Source organism: Anas acuta, chromosome 1 (genome assembly GCF_963932015.1).
Source record: "Anas acuta chromosome 1, bAnaAcu1.1, whole genome shotgun sequence".
In the NCBI taxonomy this organism is placed as follows: domain Eukaryota; kingdom Metazoa; phylum Chordata; class Aves; order Anseriformes; family Anatidae; genus Anas; species Anas acuta.
This window is the reverse complement of record NC_088979.1, coordinates 4,659,574-4,675,648: the sequence shown is the minus strand read 5'-3', so window position 1 is coordinate 4,675,648 and position 16,075 is coordinate 4,659,574. Positions and strand designations below refer to the sequence as shown.

The 16,075-nt window shown below is 41.6% G+C and overlaps 2 protein-coding genes across 2 annotated transcripts in view; one reads left to right on the top strand and one right to left on the bottom strand.

Moving 5' to 3' along the window:
• TENM4 (teneurin transmembrane protein 4) overlaps nucleotides 1-16,075 on the top strand; it is a 1,646,934-nt gene that overhangs the window by 963,945 nt on the left and 666,914 nt on the right. The window lies entirely within an intron of this gene.
• LOC137841499 (uncharacterized) lies at nucleotides 5,696-8,245 on the bottom strand. Its single transcript, XM_068654494.1, has 2 exons — nucleotides 8,046-8,245; nucleotides 5,696-8,003 (listed from the first exon to the last, which is right to left on the bottom strand). Exon 2 carries the CDS (start codon nucleotides 7,846-7,848, stop codon nucleotides 6,532-6,534), a length of 1,317 nt encoding a protein of 438 aa, XP_068510595.1. The 5' UTR covers nucleotides 7,849-8,003; nucleotides 8,046-8,245; the 3' UTR covers nucleotides 5,696-6,531.

Below are 16,075 nucleotides of genomic sequence, written 5' to 3'. Positions count from 1 at the left end.
AAGAGCAGAGTAGTGAAGCTTTGCTGGCTGTCAGTGTAAGACCACCATAAAGCCAGAAGTCCTGCCTCCTTTATAGAATAACCCATAAAATTTCAGCTAGCTGCTCTTGCACTCAGCCCCCTGTAATCTGCTTGGGGCAGGAAGAACAGTCTCTGGTGCAGTGCTGAGCTCAGTGTCACTGCGCTCCACACTAATGAATTAGCTAATGAGCTAATTCAGGGCATCCTGATACAAACCAGACAACGTCTGCAAGTTATGGGGGAGTTTTTGTCTGGTTTCTCAGGAAAGGGCCAGCTATAGTCACACGGTGTGTCAGTTCCTCCATCCTTCAGTCCATTTTCTAGTGGCCTCTGAACCCACTGGTTTAACTAAGCAATGTCTGGCACAGAGATGAAGTATAAACCTTAATGTTTTTTTTATAAGGCACATGCAAATAAACAGCTATGTAATGGAGTGATGCCTTAAAAATACCCCTGCTGAGAGGAAAGCTGTGCCTTTAGGTCAAACCTGTATTAGAAACTAGAAAATTCACTTGGGAGAATAAGTTACAAATGATTTGATGGGAAAAGACTTAGCAGAATTTGCATCTTATTACTTCTCAGTGAATAAATGGAATACTATCTCATGCTTGAGATGGCACAAAAGAATGTGTGAAACTTTTGCAATAGGCAGATGTTCATAGTGTCTTTCGTCCATTTAGATGGTTTAATAACTAAAATGTTGGGATGTATCATGCTGTGGTTTGGTGTGATTTGCTGGATGTCCCTGACCTGTCCTAGGTGTCACAGTAGCATCAACAGCAGGGAGTGCACAAGTAAAACTTGGACTACTTTGTACATGAAGGTGTAAGTGTGAAATGCGTGCATCACTAGAAACATAGCCTGGATTCATGAGGTCGGACAGAATTTATAGATTTTCTGGAAAAATTTTGTGTTATCATGGACACTATTTAACATGACATGAAGCCCTATTTCATCACAGCCATGCATATGCCTGACTGCTAAAGCCAGATGTATTCTTGCATCTGTTCTCCACTTGGAGTGCCCTGTTCTGCTCTGACTTTGCAAGGCTCCATTTCCAGGGTTTTGCCCCTTAATGTATTTGTTCTTCACTACAGATGCTGGAAACATTCCCTAATAAAACAACCAGCTTCCACAATTACAGGATGCTCCATGAAATATGAGCAGGCATTACAGGTTTTGGCTGGATTGTATTCTAAACATTTCTGTATATACAAAGTCCTCAGAGGAACTTTAATTTTTCACTTGATTAAATATTTACTCTTTTACTGATATATGTATTCATTTCAAGATGTTGATGCATTGGAATTTCTGCATCCCATCTTTTAGATTGAACAAGTGGAACATTGTTATTTATATTGTTTAATATTTTAATACAACTCTCCCCTCAAGCATGAACTGGAACTACAAACGACTCAGTGACTCCGAGGTCACCAAATGTGACCTTTCAGATGGGTATGATGACCCTACCAAAGAAGGGGTGAGAGGTGCTTGTTCCTTACCTTTTTGTTTGTGTTGCTTTCAGATGCAGGATTATAAATATGGCTGCTTGGAATGGAGGCGAATGGCTTTGAGAACTCATTGTACAGATAGGAGCAGAAGGTCAGGTGGAAACTGCTGCTAGGGAGCCTTCAAAATTCAAGTTACTTTAAGTAGTTGGTTCTTATTGTATGTATTAACCTCAAGGGGCAATTGTTGCAGAACCCAACTGAAATCAGTAGCATATAATAGGAGAAACATGTTTAACAAACAGTATGTATCTGAGAAATCAAAGTGTTTCCTGTATGACCTTCAGGCATCCTCTGTGTGAGTGGCTAGGAGATAAAAAGTGCCCACAGAGGTGTATTAGCATAGACTGCATCCAAGTCAGTAGAGAAAAGGGGAAAAAAATAAAATAAATTAAAAATCCTCCATTGCCTGTGTCTCCAAAATACACCAAGTGTCCAATTGTAAAAGGAAGGGAAGGAGACAGCCTTGTGTAATTGGTGATTTTGAAATGTTGCCATTTAAAGTCTGCTTAGGCGTCTTGTCAAATGCTGAGAAAAATCCACCAGGCTTTGTTAGAATGAAAAAACCCTTGTACACTGGATGGTGTTGAGTTTTGCATGTCACATCTGCTTCTAGTACTCTGGTAGCAATTTCTAGATTGATTTAGAGAGGTCCTTTTTGTAATAAATTGTTTCATTCCGTATTCACAGCAGGGGGGCCAGCAGCTACTGGCTTTCACAGCATGAAGGACAAAACCCTGCATTTAGATGGTGATGTTAGCAGATGTAAGGTTTTGAGTTTTCTCGAGGTTTGCTGCCAGTCTGGGTCTTGTCTTCCAGAATCTTATTACTGCTCCCTTTCCTCCTCTCACTGATAGTCTTACTGGTATATAAAAGTTCGTCAAGTGAGCTGATGTCGCGTTAAAGGGGTGTAGCTGATTAACCGTCACGGGCCCGTTTGAATTCAGAGTACTGAACCAGTCGGACATTCACCAAAACTGGGGGTCCGTTCGGACATTCACCAAAAACGTAATAACCGCCTGGGGGTCCACTCAGACATTCACCAAAAACGTATTAACCACCTGGGGGTCCGTTCAGACATTCACCAACAATGCATTAACCGTCTGGGGGTCTGGTTAGATTCAGAACACTGAATTATCACGGATAATCACCCTCACCCAAGTCGCATTAATGAAAGCTATCACAATGCAATCAAGTATGGTTTATTACAGCAACAGATAATCAGGTTCTTTTGGATTGCCGGCGATAGTGACTGTCTGCAAAAGCAAGTTAGTATGTATGAAATACACAGGCGTTATAGGTGTTATAGATGTGACAGGTGTTATAGGTGTTGCAGATGTTATAGGTGTTATAGGTGTTACAGGTGTTATAGGTGTTATGGGTGCACAGCCTAGAAATAAACGCGTTGAAAGGATCAAAGACTCTATATAGAGATTTATAAGCAAATATTCAGATCTCACCCAAAGGCGTCCCAATGGGGGGGGAAGAGAGGCTCAGCCCGTCGACTGATCCCAAGAGTCAGGAGGTCCTAAGGATGCTGTATGTCCTCGGGATGGTATCTCCCCTGACGATGGTATCTTCCCTAACATCCCCTCTCTCTTGGGGCAATTTATATTATTTTCTATCTTTTAGGTGGAGCTTGAGTGGCTCTAGTCAAGCATATCTTAGTTATGATTGGTGTAAAGTTTTCCCGTCTCCGTTTAAAGTAATAGGCTCCGAGAAATTCAGAGCGCATGCTCAGTGAGGGGTGGTCGCACCTTGGAGGCGGGTAGCTTTTGGGATGGAGGTGTGTTTTGGTATTATAATGATATTATAATGAGCAAAAAGAACACTAGGGTACAGCATTTGTCAAAACATGACAGGTCTTTGGCTTAGGGTGGCAAAAAGTGCTGCTTTGTGCACAAGAACAATTGAGGTCCCACCTGATCACAGAGCCTAGCCGTGGTGTCTCCACTCCACTCCACGCTCCGTGGTGTTCCTTAGAGCTAGCACACCAAGTTTCCCCAGCGCGATAGCATCTAAGGTTGGGAGCCTAGGGAACGCTCAGATAATGCAGTTATGCCCTACCCTGAAAGCCTCTTCAAAGCTGTACCTTTTCCTTAAAAACGTGAATGTTAGTTTTATCTTCCTAGTTACTTCAGGCATTTACACCACATAATCCACCCCGTGACTATAGTCACTCAAGCTTCACGACAGTTGAAATATGTCGGGGATGTCACATACATTCTCGGATTGAGGTTTATCGAGTGTATGTACATTGTGTAGGGATGCTAAACGTTTCATCATAAACCAGAGTTTAACATACAAACTAATTGTCAGTATAAAACATAATACAGTGAGTATTAGCAGAACAATAACAGGGTGAAGCATCTTGTTGAAGATTCCCTTGGCAGCTGGCGACCATCCAAACAAAGTGTCCCACCATCGGTGTCTCTCATCTCTCTGCACTCTTTCCATCACTCGATGTATTTCTTGTGCATCATGGTGGACAGTAATCAGAGTCTTTTGTCCATTTTCTCGGACTTGTGTCATCAGCTGCTTCAGGTCCTCATGTACCAGCGATTTCTTCACCAAGGTGAGGTTCATTCCAATAGGAGTAGGCAGCAGTTCATGAAGCAGAATATAATTAGATGCAATAAGTTGATAAGAAGTGACAGGAGCTGAGTATTTAAAATCACATCCTAGAATTTTGGTAAAATTGCAAACACAAACATTAGAGTGATTACTGGTATCTACCACGGTATCATCTACGACTATAGAATCACAATGAGTTCTCATACAAACGCAACCTTTCCCAATATATACAAGTACAGTTTTAAGGGTTTCATTAGGATGTATCTCAAAGTGGCAAATATTTTGCTCAGTGTCAAGACAAATGTCTTGAGATTCCAGCGTGTTACTTTCACAGATGAAACCTTTTTGTTCACGCACAATGCATGCATTTACATCAATTGTTTGCCACTTTCCTCCCTTTTGATGGGCCCATACTTTATGCTCTTTAGGATAAAGTATAGTTCCATTATGGTTGAGTCCTAATGCAATGATTGGATATACATTGTATACGGTGGCATTACTTATAGTAAGTATAAAGGCAACAATTTTATCATTTTCTGCATAATGGGTAAAGTTGACTAATTGCCACCAAGCTTGAAATTCTTTTTCAAATTCTGAAGCATTATCCCAAATCAATTTTCAAATTTCAGTGGGCAAAGTTCCTCCTTCTCCCTCTCTAATAATAGCTGCTGCTACAGATTGTATCCATAACTGCGCTTGGATACAGCTCAAGGCAAGGGAGGTATTGCCTTGGGCTTTTCCAAGGGCATTTACAATTAATTGATGATCATTTTCCTCAATTTGTTCCCAATGGGGTAAAATATCTGATAGAAGCCATTGATTTGCTCCTAAAGCCAATAAGGATGATTTTATTGGTTGTTCCAATTTCCTTAGGTCATCTGTAGTAGCAGTTACTCTACTCATTAAAACATATATAAATAGCATCAATGCTATTTAATATACCTAATCCTGTTCCCAATAACCTAGTTGCATCCTGTGGCCCTTTTTTAGGGACCAACTAGGGTTAAAGACAATTTGTTGTTGTCCCACATTTTTAATTATGTAAGGACCTGTGTTGAAGATGGAAGGAGTTAGACCAATGGGAGGCTGAGTCGGTTCGTTTTCAAATATCTGCAGGGGCAGAGGCTTCTTATCCTTTGACCATGAATTCAAATAGTAATTCTGTGCCTCTGTAACCTTAGAGACAGTACAAAATTATAGGTTTGGTGAAAGTAAACTGTCTTATTTTCAGTTGGCCGATTATAAGTGGATCGGTTAGTTATTCGGCAACCAATTTGTATTGTTTGTCCAGACATGGCTTAAAGTTCAGCCATTCTTAGAGAATCATTCCAACTCCATTCATCTTTTGAAAATATTTTGTTTCCATGTAGAGATTTAGGTCCTTTTTGTTTTGAGATGTTCCAGTGATTGTGCTATACTGTGACAATACATGACTAAATGCCATGGTGAAACACCTCAGCTCCATGCACAGCCACAGTAGCTAAGTTTCCTTTAAGGTCTGCAATTGCATCAAGGTCAGGGTAAAGCATAGCATCATTAATCCAAACTGTTGATTCGTCATCTTCCAGCTGTCCACATACAGTTCGCTCAGGGTTCCTGTGAACACAAAAGAAAATAAAATATGCTCGGTTGTATTCAACCGGCAGGGTTAGAAAGAGGGTGAAATAGCAATCTTTGATTTCCCATGCGTAGAAATATTTGGAAGTAGTTAGCACTATTGCTACTGTTAGAAACACGGAGGGCTTTCACTATCTCTGCCATGTTTGGAACTGCGGCAGTCAAAGGTGTAGTGTTAGCATTCAGCTGTCTGTAATCCACTGTAAAATGCCATTGCCTGGTTGGTTTCTTTACTGGCCACACTGGTGAATTGTAAGGTGAATGGGTCCTTTTAATAATGTCTCTTTTTTCCAATTCTGTTACCACCCCGTCAATCCCCATAAGTGCTGCTGCTGACAACAGATATTGCTGATCATTAATGATTTTAGCAGGGGATAGGGGTACGGATGTTTGTAACAGGCTCAGTCTCATGGTGCCTGAATCCCTTTGATGTGTTGCGAAACTCCACACAGTTCCATCAGGGAGTTTCCACATACGACCATGCAGTATGTCAAATCCTAAAATATTAGTGTATGCAGCACCAACTAATACTTCTACCCTGGTTAATTTTTGTTCCTCTGGCAACCAGGGTGAAATTTTTGCAGTGGGGCATTGTTTTTCCACACCATTGATTCCCGTGAATTTAACCCTGCATTGACCAGGTGTTATGCTCAGGGTTTGTGCTGTTGCATGTGTAATTACTGACATTTGGGTCCTGGTTTCAATAAGAAAATTTACGAATATTTTTGGGGGTTCAACAGGAATGGCAATGATAGGGTCAGAGTGTTCATTAGAGAGCCATTGAACTGCTAATACCTGCCGAGCAGGGTGGCTCATTGCCCTCCCCAGGGATAAGAGTTTTTTTGCTGACACAACTCGCCTCGTTCCCTATTAGGTTTCAATCTCTCTTTGAATTTGGGATATCTGGGATTTTTAGTGTGGATTTGGCGGACTCGTCGAGAGTGGTCTTGGGATTTAATACTGGATGAATTAATCCAGCCCATTCGGTGTCCGTACTTATCTATGTCTTGTACCAATTCACTCCAGGTGGGAATAGGGGAGTTAGGATTTTGCCTACAACCACTATCATCATCCCTACAAGCAGCTAGTATATGATCTTGGGTGTTTGCTACAAACATCTTAAGACAATCAGGGAGTCCATGGAAGAGTGGGGTTAACCAAATTGGATCAATAGGAGCTAACATCGGGGATTTCCTTAATTCATCTCTTTCATATATCGCCTGAATACAGGCTGCTTTCTGTACTGCTACAGCCAGGTCAGCTCCTGGTGTGGTGGTTAAAAATACTCCAGGTCTCCAAAAGCCTCCTACCTCTTCCTCACTCAACATCATTCGATCTCCTCCTTTAAGAGAAACTCGACACACATACTCAACTTCTGATTCCCCTGATCGCCTTGAGAACTTCTCCTGTATTTTAACCAACTCTGCTGGTGGCAACGGAATCGTTCGCACAGTAGTGCGGATTTCATCATTATCATCAACAGCAGTCTCAGTCTTAACCAAAGGTCTCAAGGAAATGGATTGGGGTTCAGAATCAGAAATCTCTTCAACACCATCATCACTGTCAGACCAGAAATCACTGTCCCAGCTTTCAGGTTCTGCATTATGCAGCACTCCACGAATCTGCTTGACCGGAGCGCAAGGCTGTACTTTATTTAACAGATGACTAACCCTCACCAGCAATTGTTTAAGATGATTATTCTCATGCACAAGTTTATCATTTTCACTCACAAGTTTATCATTTTCAGTCACAAGTTTGTCATTCTCAATGGAAAGTTTATTATTTTCATCCAAAAGTTTATCCACTCTGATTCCTAATGTTTTTCCCGTCTCCCTTTCAAAGGCCAATGATGACTTAAACACCTCAATCTCTGATTTCAAAGCTGTATGTTCCGCATCAGAGATCAGTTTGGGAGCAGGAGTTTCCTTAGCTTCTTGCTGAGCACAAGACAAACAAGCTCCTAACACAGCACAAATTGCACCTTTACCCTTTCTTTGACCAATCTTTCGTGAAGCCTGACACTGCTCAATGTGCTCTACCACTTTCTCCTCATCTTTCCAAAACTTTTGGGAAAACTCCTTCCCTGCCTGGGAAGGGGCACATTTATATTTTTGCAGTAGTTTATCCATAGCAATCCTGCCGACTACGCCAATTTTACTGTCGCGTTAAAGGGGTGTAGCTGATTAACCGTCACGGGCCCGTTTGAATTCAGAGTACTGAACCAGTCGGACATTCACCAAAACTGGGGGTCCGTTCGGACATTCACCAAAAACGTAATAACCGCCTGGGGGTCCACTCAGACATTCACCAAAAACGTATTAACCACCTGGGGGTCCGTTCAGACATTCACCAACAATGCATTAACCGTCTGGGGGTCTGGTTAGATTCAGAACACTGAATTATCACGGATAATCACCCTCACCCAAGTCGCATTAATGAAAGCTATCACAATGCAATCAAGTATGGTTTATTACAGCAACAGATAATCAGGTTCTTTTGGATTGCCGGCGATAGTGACTGTCTGCAAAAGCAAGTTAGTATGTATGAAATACACAGGCGTTATAGGTGTTATAGATGTGACAGGTGTTATAGGTGTTGCAGATGTTATAGGTGTTATAGGTGTTACAGGTGTTATAGGTGTTATGGGTGCACAGCCTAGAAATAAACGCGTTGAAAGGATCAAAGACTCTATATAGAGATTTATAAGCAAATATTCAGATCTCACCCAAAGGCGTCCCAATGGGGGGGGAAGAGAGGCTCAGCCCGTCGACTGATCCCAAGAGTCAGGAGGTCCTAAGGATGCTGTATGTCCTCGGGATGGTATCTCCCCTGACGATGGTATCTTCCCTAACATCCCCTCTCTCTTGGGGCAATTTATATTATTTTCTATCTTTTAGGTGGAGCTTGAGTGGCTCTAGTCAAGCATATCTTAGTTATGATTGGTGTAAAGTTTTCCCGTCTCCGTTTAAAGTAATAGGCTCCGAGAAATTCAGAGCGCATGCTCAGTGAGGGGTGGTCGCACCTTGGAGGCGGGTAGCTTTTGGGATGGAGGTGTGTTTTGGTATTATAATGATATTATAATGAGCAAAAAGAACACTAGGGTACAGCATTTGTCAAAACATGACAGGTCTTTGGCTTAGGGTGGCAAAAAGTGCTGCTTTGTGCACAAGAACAATTGAGGTCCCACCTGATCACAGAGCCTAGCCGTGGTGTCTCCACTCCACTCCACGCTCCGTGGTGTTCCTTAGAGCTAGCACACCAAGTTTCCCCAGCGCGATAGCATCTAAGGTTGGGAGCCTAGGGAACGCTCAGATAATGCAGTTATGCCCTACCCTGAAAGCCTCTTCAAAGCTGTACCTTTTCCTTAAAAACGTGAATGTTAGTTTTATCTTCCTAGTTACTTCAGGCATTTACACCACAGCTGAACAAATGGGACTGACTTTTCAGTGAACTGGATTCAGTTCTGGAGCTGCTCTGAGCTTGCAGATGACTGTTTTAAGTGGCCATTTGCATCAGCATCTTTCAGTAACATTTACAGTAAACTTTATAGGCAATACAGCAATGCAGAAAGAAACAACAAAACAAGAAATTTAGAAATGCAGCATCAACAAAGTGGAAGTTGAAGGCATATGGTGACAAATTTCTCCAAGGGTATAGGGATATTTGAATTTCAGATGGAAGAGATTTTTGGTCACAAACACTGTAACCAAAAAATAAATAAATAAAAATAAAAATAAAATCTAAAAAAATAAAAATTAATAAAAATAAAAATAAAAAAAATGACTAGCTGTTCTTGAGGCTACCTTGGCTTGGTCAGAAGACAATGTCACCAGAAGGCAAAGTAATTGTAAAAAACATCAATTTCATTACACCAAAAAGCAAATCTTGATGATTCCTGGTGACCTTGGGGAATGCACCTCACAGCTTCCCTTCCTGAGACTTTGATGGTTTCCATTACTTTCTGCACAGCCATATGAGCTACTGTCTACACAGGTGCTTCCTACTTCATCCCTAGCTGCCAAAATTCACTTCAGATGAGCTTTCCACTAAAAACAGATTTATGAGATTTACATTGTCATTCTATGAGGAACTAGGTTTGGTGCCTAAGCTGACATATCTCTATTGATGCTAAAAAAAAAAAAAAAAAAAAAAAAATGCTAAAAAGATTGCAAGGACTAGTTTGTAAGAGTGAAACAAGTCTTGGAGACCTTTTATGACCTTTTATGGTGTACCTCTTGTGAGTCAATTCTGCAGAGTAAACTATTTCTGGACCTTGAGGAAGAGGCCATGGGCAATGGGGAGGACCAGGGCTCTGGACTGAGTCACTGTCATGTCCTTAGGAAACTCTTCCTCAGTTCATGTCTTCAGGAAACAGTCTGGCAATTGACTGAAGCTCATAGATGGGAAGAAAAGGGCTTTTAATGTTTTTGTTTGTTTGTTTGTTTTGTTTTTTATAGCCGCACATGCTCATTTCCAACAAAAATAAACTTTGTAAGACTCTTTCCCAAAGATCACAGCCTAGAGATGACTCGTGGTTCAGCTGTGTATAATACCTATTCCCCTGCCCTCCTAATTGCAGAACAAGCCTGTGCAGGCACTAAGAAAGAATGATCTTCATATTCTTCATTACTCACTTGTAGCTTCACCTCTTGTGAGTTATGACTCATTTTCTCACTCCTGGGACATCTCTCATATAAACTGATCATACAATAATTCACCAGAGGAGTGAAAAATTAACTTGTCTTCTTAATACAGAAGTTAAGAAAATAGGCTAATATTTCATTTCCCTACAAGAACCAAATGTAATAGGAGCAGGCAGGTCACACTCCGGAGTGCAACCCAAGTGAAAACATACCTTAGCTAAACCAAAGGACTAGTGATAGAAAACCAGGCTGAGTTTGCTCCTCCACATTTATTTTTTACCCTATGTTATTTCTTCCTCCCTTCTTTCCTCATTCTTTTAGAAGTGACTCGACTATGGCAGCACTGTTAACTGAAGCCTCTTTCCAAGTACGTATGTATGGAAAATGTAGTCCTTGGCACTGAAAATGTCCCACAAGAGATATAGTTTCTGCAGTGGAGACAGGTGCTCCATATTGCTTTTATTTTTTTTTCTTTCTCTAACGCCTTGCATCATTCACCATGGGAGGGAAGATATTCGATTGACCTGCTGTTGGTTTAGGATGACAAATTAATTTTATGTCAGCCTTCAAGCAGCCCATTCACAGTAATCACCTGGGACCACCACAACCAGCACAAAAGAGACATTTAACTCTTTTAACTCTTGACAGAAAGGGAATAGTTCCTGAGCCATTTTGCTGAGCCATCCAACCTCCCAGGGCTCAGTGCTCCACACCACCAGGGATCAGTGCTGGCTTTTGAACTTGGCCCTAGCAAAAGATTAGGTAAGCTCCTGAGCTGATATTTTCCACAAAGGAGAAATTAAATAATGAGACTTTACTGTGAACGCATACAGCCTTGTCTCTTCCTATTTATTACATGCTTTCCCTGGCACGATTACATACAGCAAGAAGCGTCTTGCTGCTTCACACTGAGGATTACTGTGACAGAGAAACACCACTCACAAGCACAAGTCCATTAAGTTTTCATTAGACCCCCTTGCCCTCTTTTTCATCTTTCTTGTCTCCTGCCTTCCCTGCTCTCTTTTATATTCTCACTTATTCCTACCTGGTAATGCTTCATTGCTCTCAAACCACTGCAAGTACCTCACTTCCCCTTTGTCCTGGCAATCAGTTTGTTGCCCGTTTCAAACCACTTTCACAGGCAATGACCACTGGGGGCTGTGGTCTGTCATGTCAAGCTCTAACTGCTGGGCTTGCTAGAAAGGTAGCAGAGTGTAACAGCGAGCCAATACTGGAAGATGTTTGTGCCTTTGCTTACCCATGTGGAAAATATCAGTGAAAAAAATGCTGTTTTTACAAAAAGAATTGTTTCACAGATTTTTTTTTTTTTTTTTTTAGGAGAAATATGCAGGAATTCTTATACAAAATAAGTTACCGCAAACAACACAGGCTCTTTGTACTGTCATTTTAAGTTTGTACAATGTGAAGTAGTAATAGAGTGGTCCCCATAATGCAGTGTCCCAGCAGGACACAGAGACCTGTAAGTGGATTTCGGCCTCATTGTGCTGTACAAGTTTAACAACAGACATTGTGTATGAAAAAGATGCAGAGTCACACATTCAACCCCTATTTTTCTGGGGTTTTGTTGTGCAACTATCATAAAAGTATGTGTGGCACATCTCCTGGGTAGAGCATAACATCTGTTTGTCAACACACAGCAATAATGAACTGTCACAGAGACACTAACTGAAAGAAAAACCTCTTTCAGCTCAAACTGCACACTAAATGTAGGTCAGTGGAATATCATTACTCAGATTGGAATTTATCTGGGACACCAAGACTAATAAAGCTTTTTCTTGGACAAGTGTTATGGCATCATTAATGACCACAAGTTGTCAGGAGAGTCCTTCCTGCCTCTGAACTGAGACATGGTTTTCACTACTGGAAGACCCCAGTTCAATTCTTTGCATTGTTTGGCACGTTTCCAATTTATTTACCAAATTACTGCTTTCTTTAAGCCTCTGGCTGTCTTCTGTGCATATGCTGCCCAGACATGAGCCTTCTTAACTGTATGTTATCTAATAAGATCACAACCCTACCAGGAATGACCTATATTTGGCTTGTTCTCCAGCATTTAATTTTGAGCAGTAAAAGCTAATTTTCTTTTGTGCTGAAAGAACATATGGGTTCATTGTGAGGGAGAAGAATTGTTTGAGCACTCTATTGAAGTCAGATATTTTTAGGTGCGTGTAAGATCAAAGCTCTGATATCTCTTGGTGCAGTAATACATGTACCAATATGTAACAGCAAAAGAATCTTTTTCCAAGTCTCCATTCAGAGCATTTTCATTACATTTTAAAGCTGCCTTTGACATTTTTGTACCATATACAGCTCTTTAATGCAGCATTAGCTGATCTGAAGTATGCCAAGCCTATTTAAGCACAGACTGTGTAGATATGGAATGAAACAAGTTTTATCAAGAGACAGCAAACTTCAAAGTTTCCAGAGGCTGAGTTTAGATAAACCTTATTAAAACATGATAACTGTAGAAATAAGGTTCAGACTTCCTCAAGCAGTTTTTGGTAAAACTTGTTTCTCAGAATTCAGAAATACTGGTTAAGGGTATTTCACACATTAATTTGTTCTGTCTGCTTCAAGTCCTGGCTTCAAGTCAATACAAATGCATCCAAGCTGTCAAGTTTACATCTAGGCTTTGCCAGAGTGTGAAGTTGTTTATATCTAGAGTTCTGGAGCCAGCTGACATCTACACACTTAGGAAAATTAATTCAAATTAATTGAAGGTGTGAACTTAGAGCATCGCAGTTCAAGTATCTTAAAACCCCATGTGGAAACTCTTATTCAGACGTAAAGTGTCCTCAGTTCTGAATATAATCTTCCTCCAAGATGAGGTATATCTAAATTCACAACTAAGATGTAGTACCATCTTTTAAAGAAAAAAAATAAATAAATAAAATCTGTTGACAAGGAAATTTCACAGGTGCACCAAAAAAGTGATAAACAAACTACTTCATATTTAGGACTGGTTTGGTTGTCATAAAGTCGTTAAAAAAATATATATAAAAAAAAATCTCAATCTTTATACAATCAAGGAGTCTTCATTTACTCCAGGGGAGAAAATAAAGGTCATGTTTTATCACTCATTAATGGTCATAGTTTTTACCTGAAATAGTCTGAAATCACAGACATGCATAGTATTTAGTAAATCTCAAATCAACTGATTTTTAGTAGAAAATTTGGAGTTATTCCACCTAAATTAATAAAAAAATCCAAAACTGTAATAAGCAAATAATAATAACTCCAATCTTTCAGTGCAACTATTATTTCTTCCATATCATACTCTAGCAGGCAGACTACTTTATTGCCAATTCTTTTGTTTCCTTATGTTGTAAACACAAGTGGTGAATCTTCTTGTGTATTTTGTCTGAATGATTTCTGAATTGCATGTTAGCTGGTAACCATAAACTTTTAGCCTGGCATCTCAGCACTCTCCCTTGGTTGGGTTCCAAGGGATGCTTTTATGGTGCAGATTTCCTGCCTAACACAGTGACTATCAATGGTTTACTGGGAAAAGGAGGGGAGATACAACAGAAGGAAGGGATGCCATCCAAAAGGACCTAAACAAGTTTGAGAAGTGGGCCCATGTGAGCCTAAGGAGGTTCAACAAGGCCAAGGTGCTGCACCTGGGTCAGGGCAATCCCACAAATGAAGACAGACTGGGGGATGAATTCATTGAGAGAAACCTACAGAGAAGGACTTGGGGGTTCTAGTGGACAAAACAATCAACATGAGCCAGCAGTGCACACTTGCAGCCCTGGCTGCAAGTCTGGGCTTCATCAGACTTGTGTCCTGGGCTGCATCAACAGAGGAGTGGCCAGCAGGTGGAGGGAGGTGATTGTCCCCCTCTGCTCTGCCCTTGTGAGGTCCTACTTGGAGTCCTGTGTCAAAGTCTGGGGCCCCCAGCACAAGAAGTACATGGGGGTGTTAGAGCAGGTCCAGAGGAGGGCCATGACAATGATCAGAGGGCTGTAGCACCTCTCTTAGGAAGAAAGGCTGAGGGAGCTGGGGCTGAAGAATAGAAGACTCCGGGGAGACCTCATTGCACCTTTTGAATACTTAAAAGGGGCTTTAAAAAAAAAAAAAAAAAGAGGAGGAGGAAAACTTTTTCTTGGACAGATAATGCAGATAATGCTATGACAAGAGAAAATGGTTTTAAACTAAAGATTTAGATTAGAGGTTAGGAGGAAATTCTTCACTCAGAGGGTGGTGAGGCACTTGGAACAGCTTGCCCAGAGAAGCTGTGGATGCCCATCCCTGGCAGTGTTCAACGCCAGGCTGGACAAGGCCCTGGGCAATGTGATCTAGTGGGCTAGGAGATCTGTTGAGTGCACTCCTTGGACTAGCAGGCTGGGGAGAGGCTGCAGTTTAGGTATACATTTTGAGTGATTATCTCAAACTGTTAATATATGTATCCATACCTTCTTCATGACAGTCCAGATTTATAGGTTTTTATACCATTCTTCTCTCTCTGTGCCCTCTCTTCCAGCATAAACAATTATATTTAACTGCACCTTACAGAGATCCTGTTCCATTAGATCACCCTGCTTGTCATTTTTGAACTTTTCCCAATTTTATATCTTTTATTTTTTCTTTATAAGAACAAAAAGTTCATAGAATCATTCAGATGCAGGTGCACAGTGTGTTCAGACAGTAACATCATAATCCATCCCATTATAATATCCATTCCATTCTTAATAATATTACCACTGAATTTTGTTTCCATATACTATTGGTTGGTAAGCTGATATTTACCAAATATTATTCATTAACTGCTCTGAGATGTTTGTTAAGCATTACTACCTCAGAGTTACCTGTACTGCATGGAAATTTCAAATTGTTTCCTCTCCCATGAGTTACTTCCATCTATCAGCAATGAATGACAAAGGGGCATTGTTCTGGTTTTACTCAACTGGGCAACTAAACTCCATCATAGCCACTCTCCCACTCCCCCTCCTCAAAGGAAGAAGGGGAGAAAATGTGATGCAGAGGACTCAGGAGTTGAGATAAGGACAGGGAGATCACTCAGCAATTATTGTCACAGGCAAAACAGACTCAGCATAGGGAGACTAATATAATTTATTGACTATCGCTATGAGACTAGAGCAGTGAGAAATAAAGCAAACTAAAAACAACTTCCCCCGCATCAATTCTCTTCCACCTCCTCCCCTCAAGGACCACAGGGGAATGGGGAATGAGAATTGTGGTCAGTCCCTGATGCTTCATCTCTGCCTCTCTTTCATGGTCCCTCTCTGCCACTGCTCCCCGTGGGGTCCCTCCCACAGGATGCCATCCTTCCCGAACTGAGCCTGCAGGGGCTATCCACAGGCAGCAGCTCTTCAGGAACTGCTCCCACATGGCTCCGTACCACAGGCTCCATCCCCCAGGAGCAAACTGCTCCAGCACGGGTCCCCCATGGGTGGCAGCTCCATCCAGATCCGCTGCTCTGGCGTGGGCTTCTCTCCACGGGCTGCAGCTCCGGCCCAGGGCCTTTGGGGGCCCTCCATGGGCCGCAGCCTCCTCCAGGCCACATCCACCTGCTCCACCAGGGGCTCCTCCACAGGCTGCAGCATGGAGATCTGCTCCATGTGGGTCCCATGGGCTGCAGGGGGACAGCCTGCTCCACCACAAATCTCTCCATGGGCCGCAGGGGATCTTGTGCTGTGTGCCTGGAGCACCTCCTGCCCTCCAGCATCAC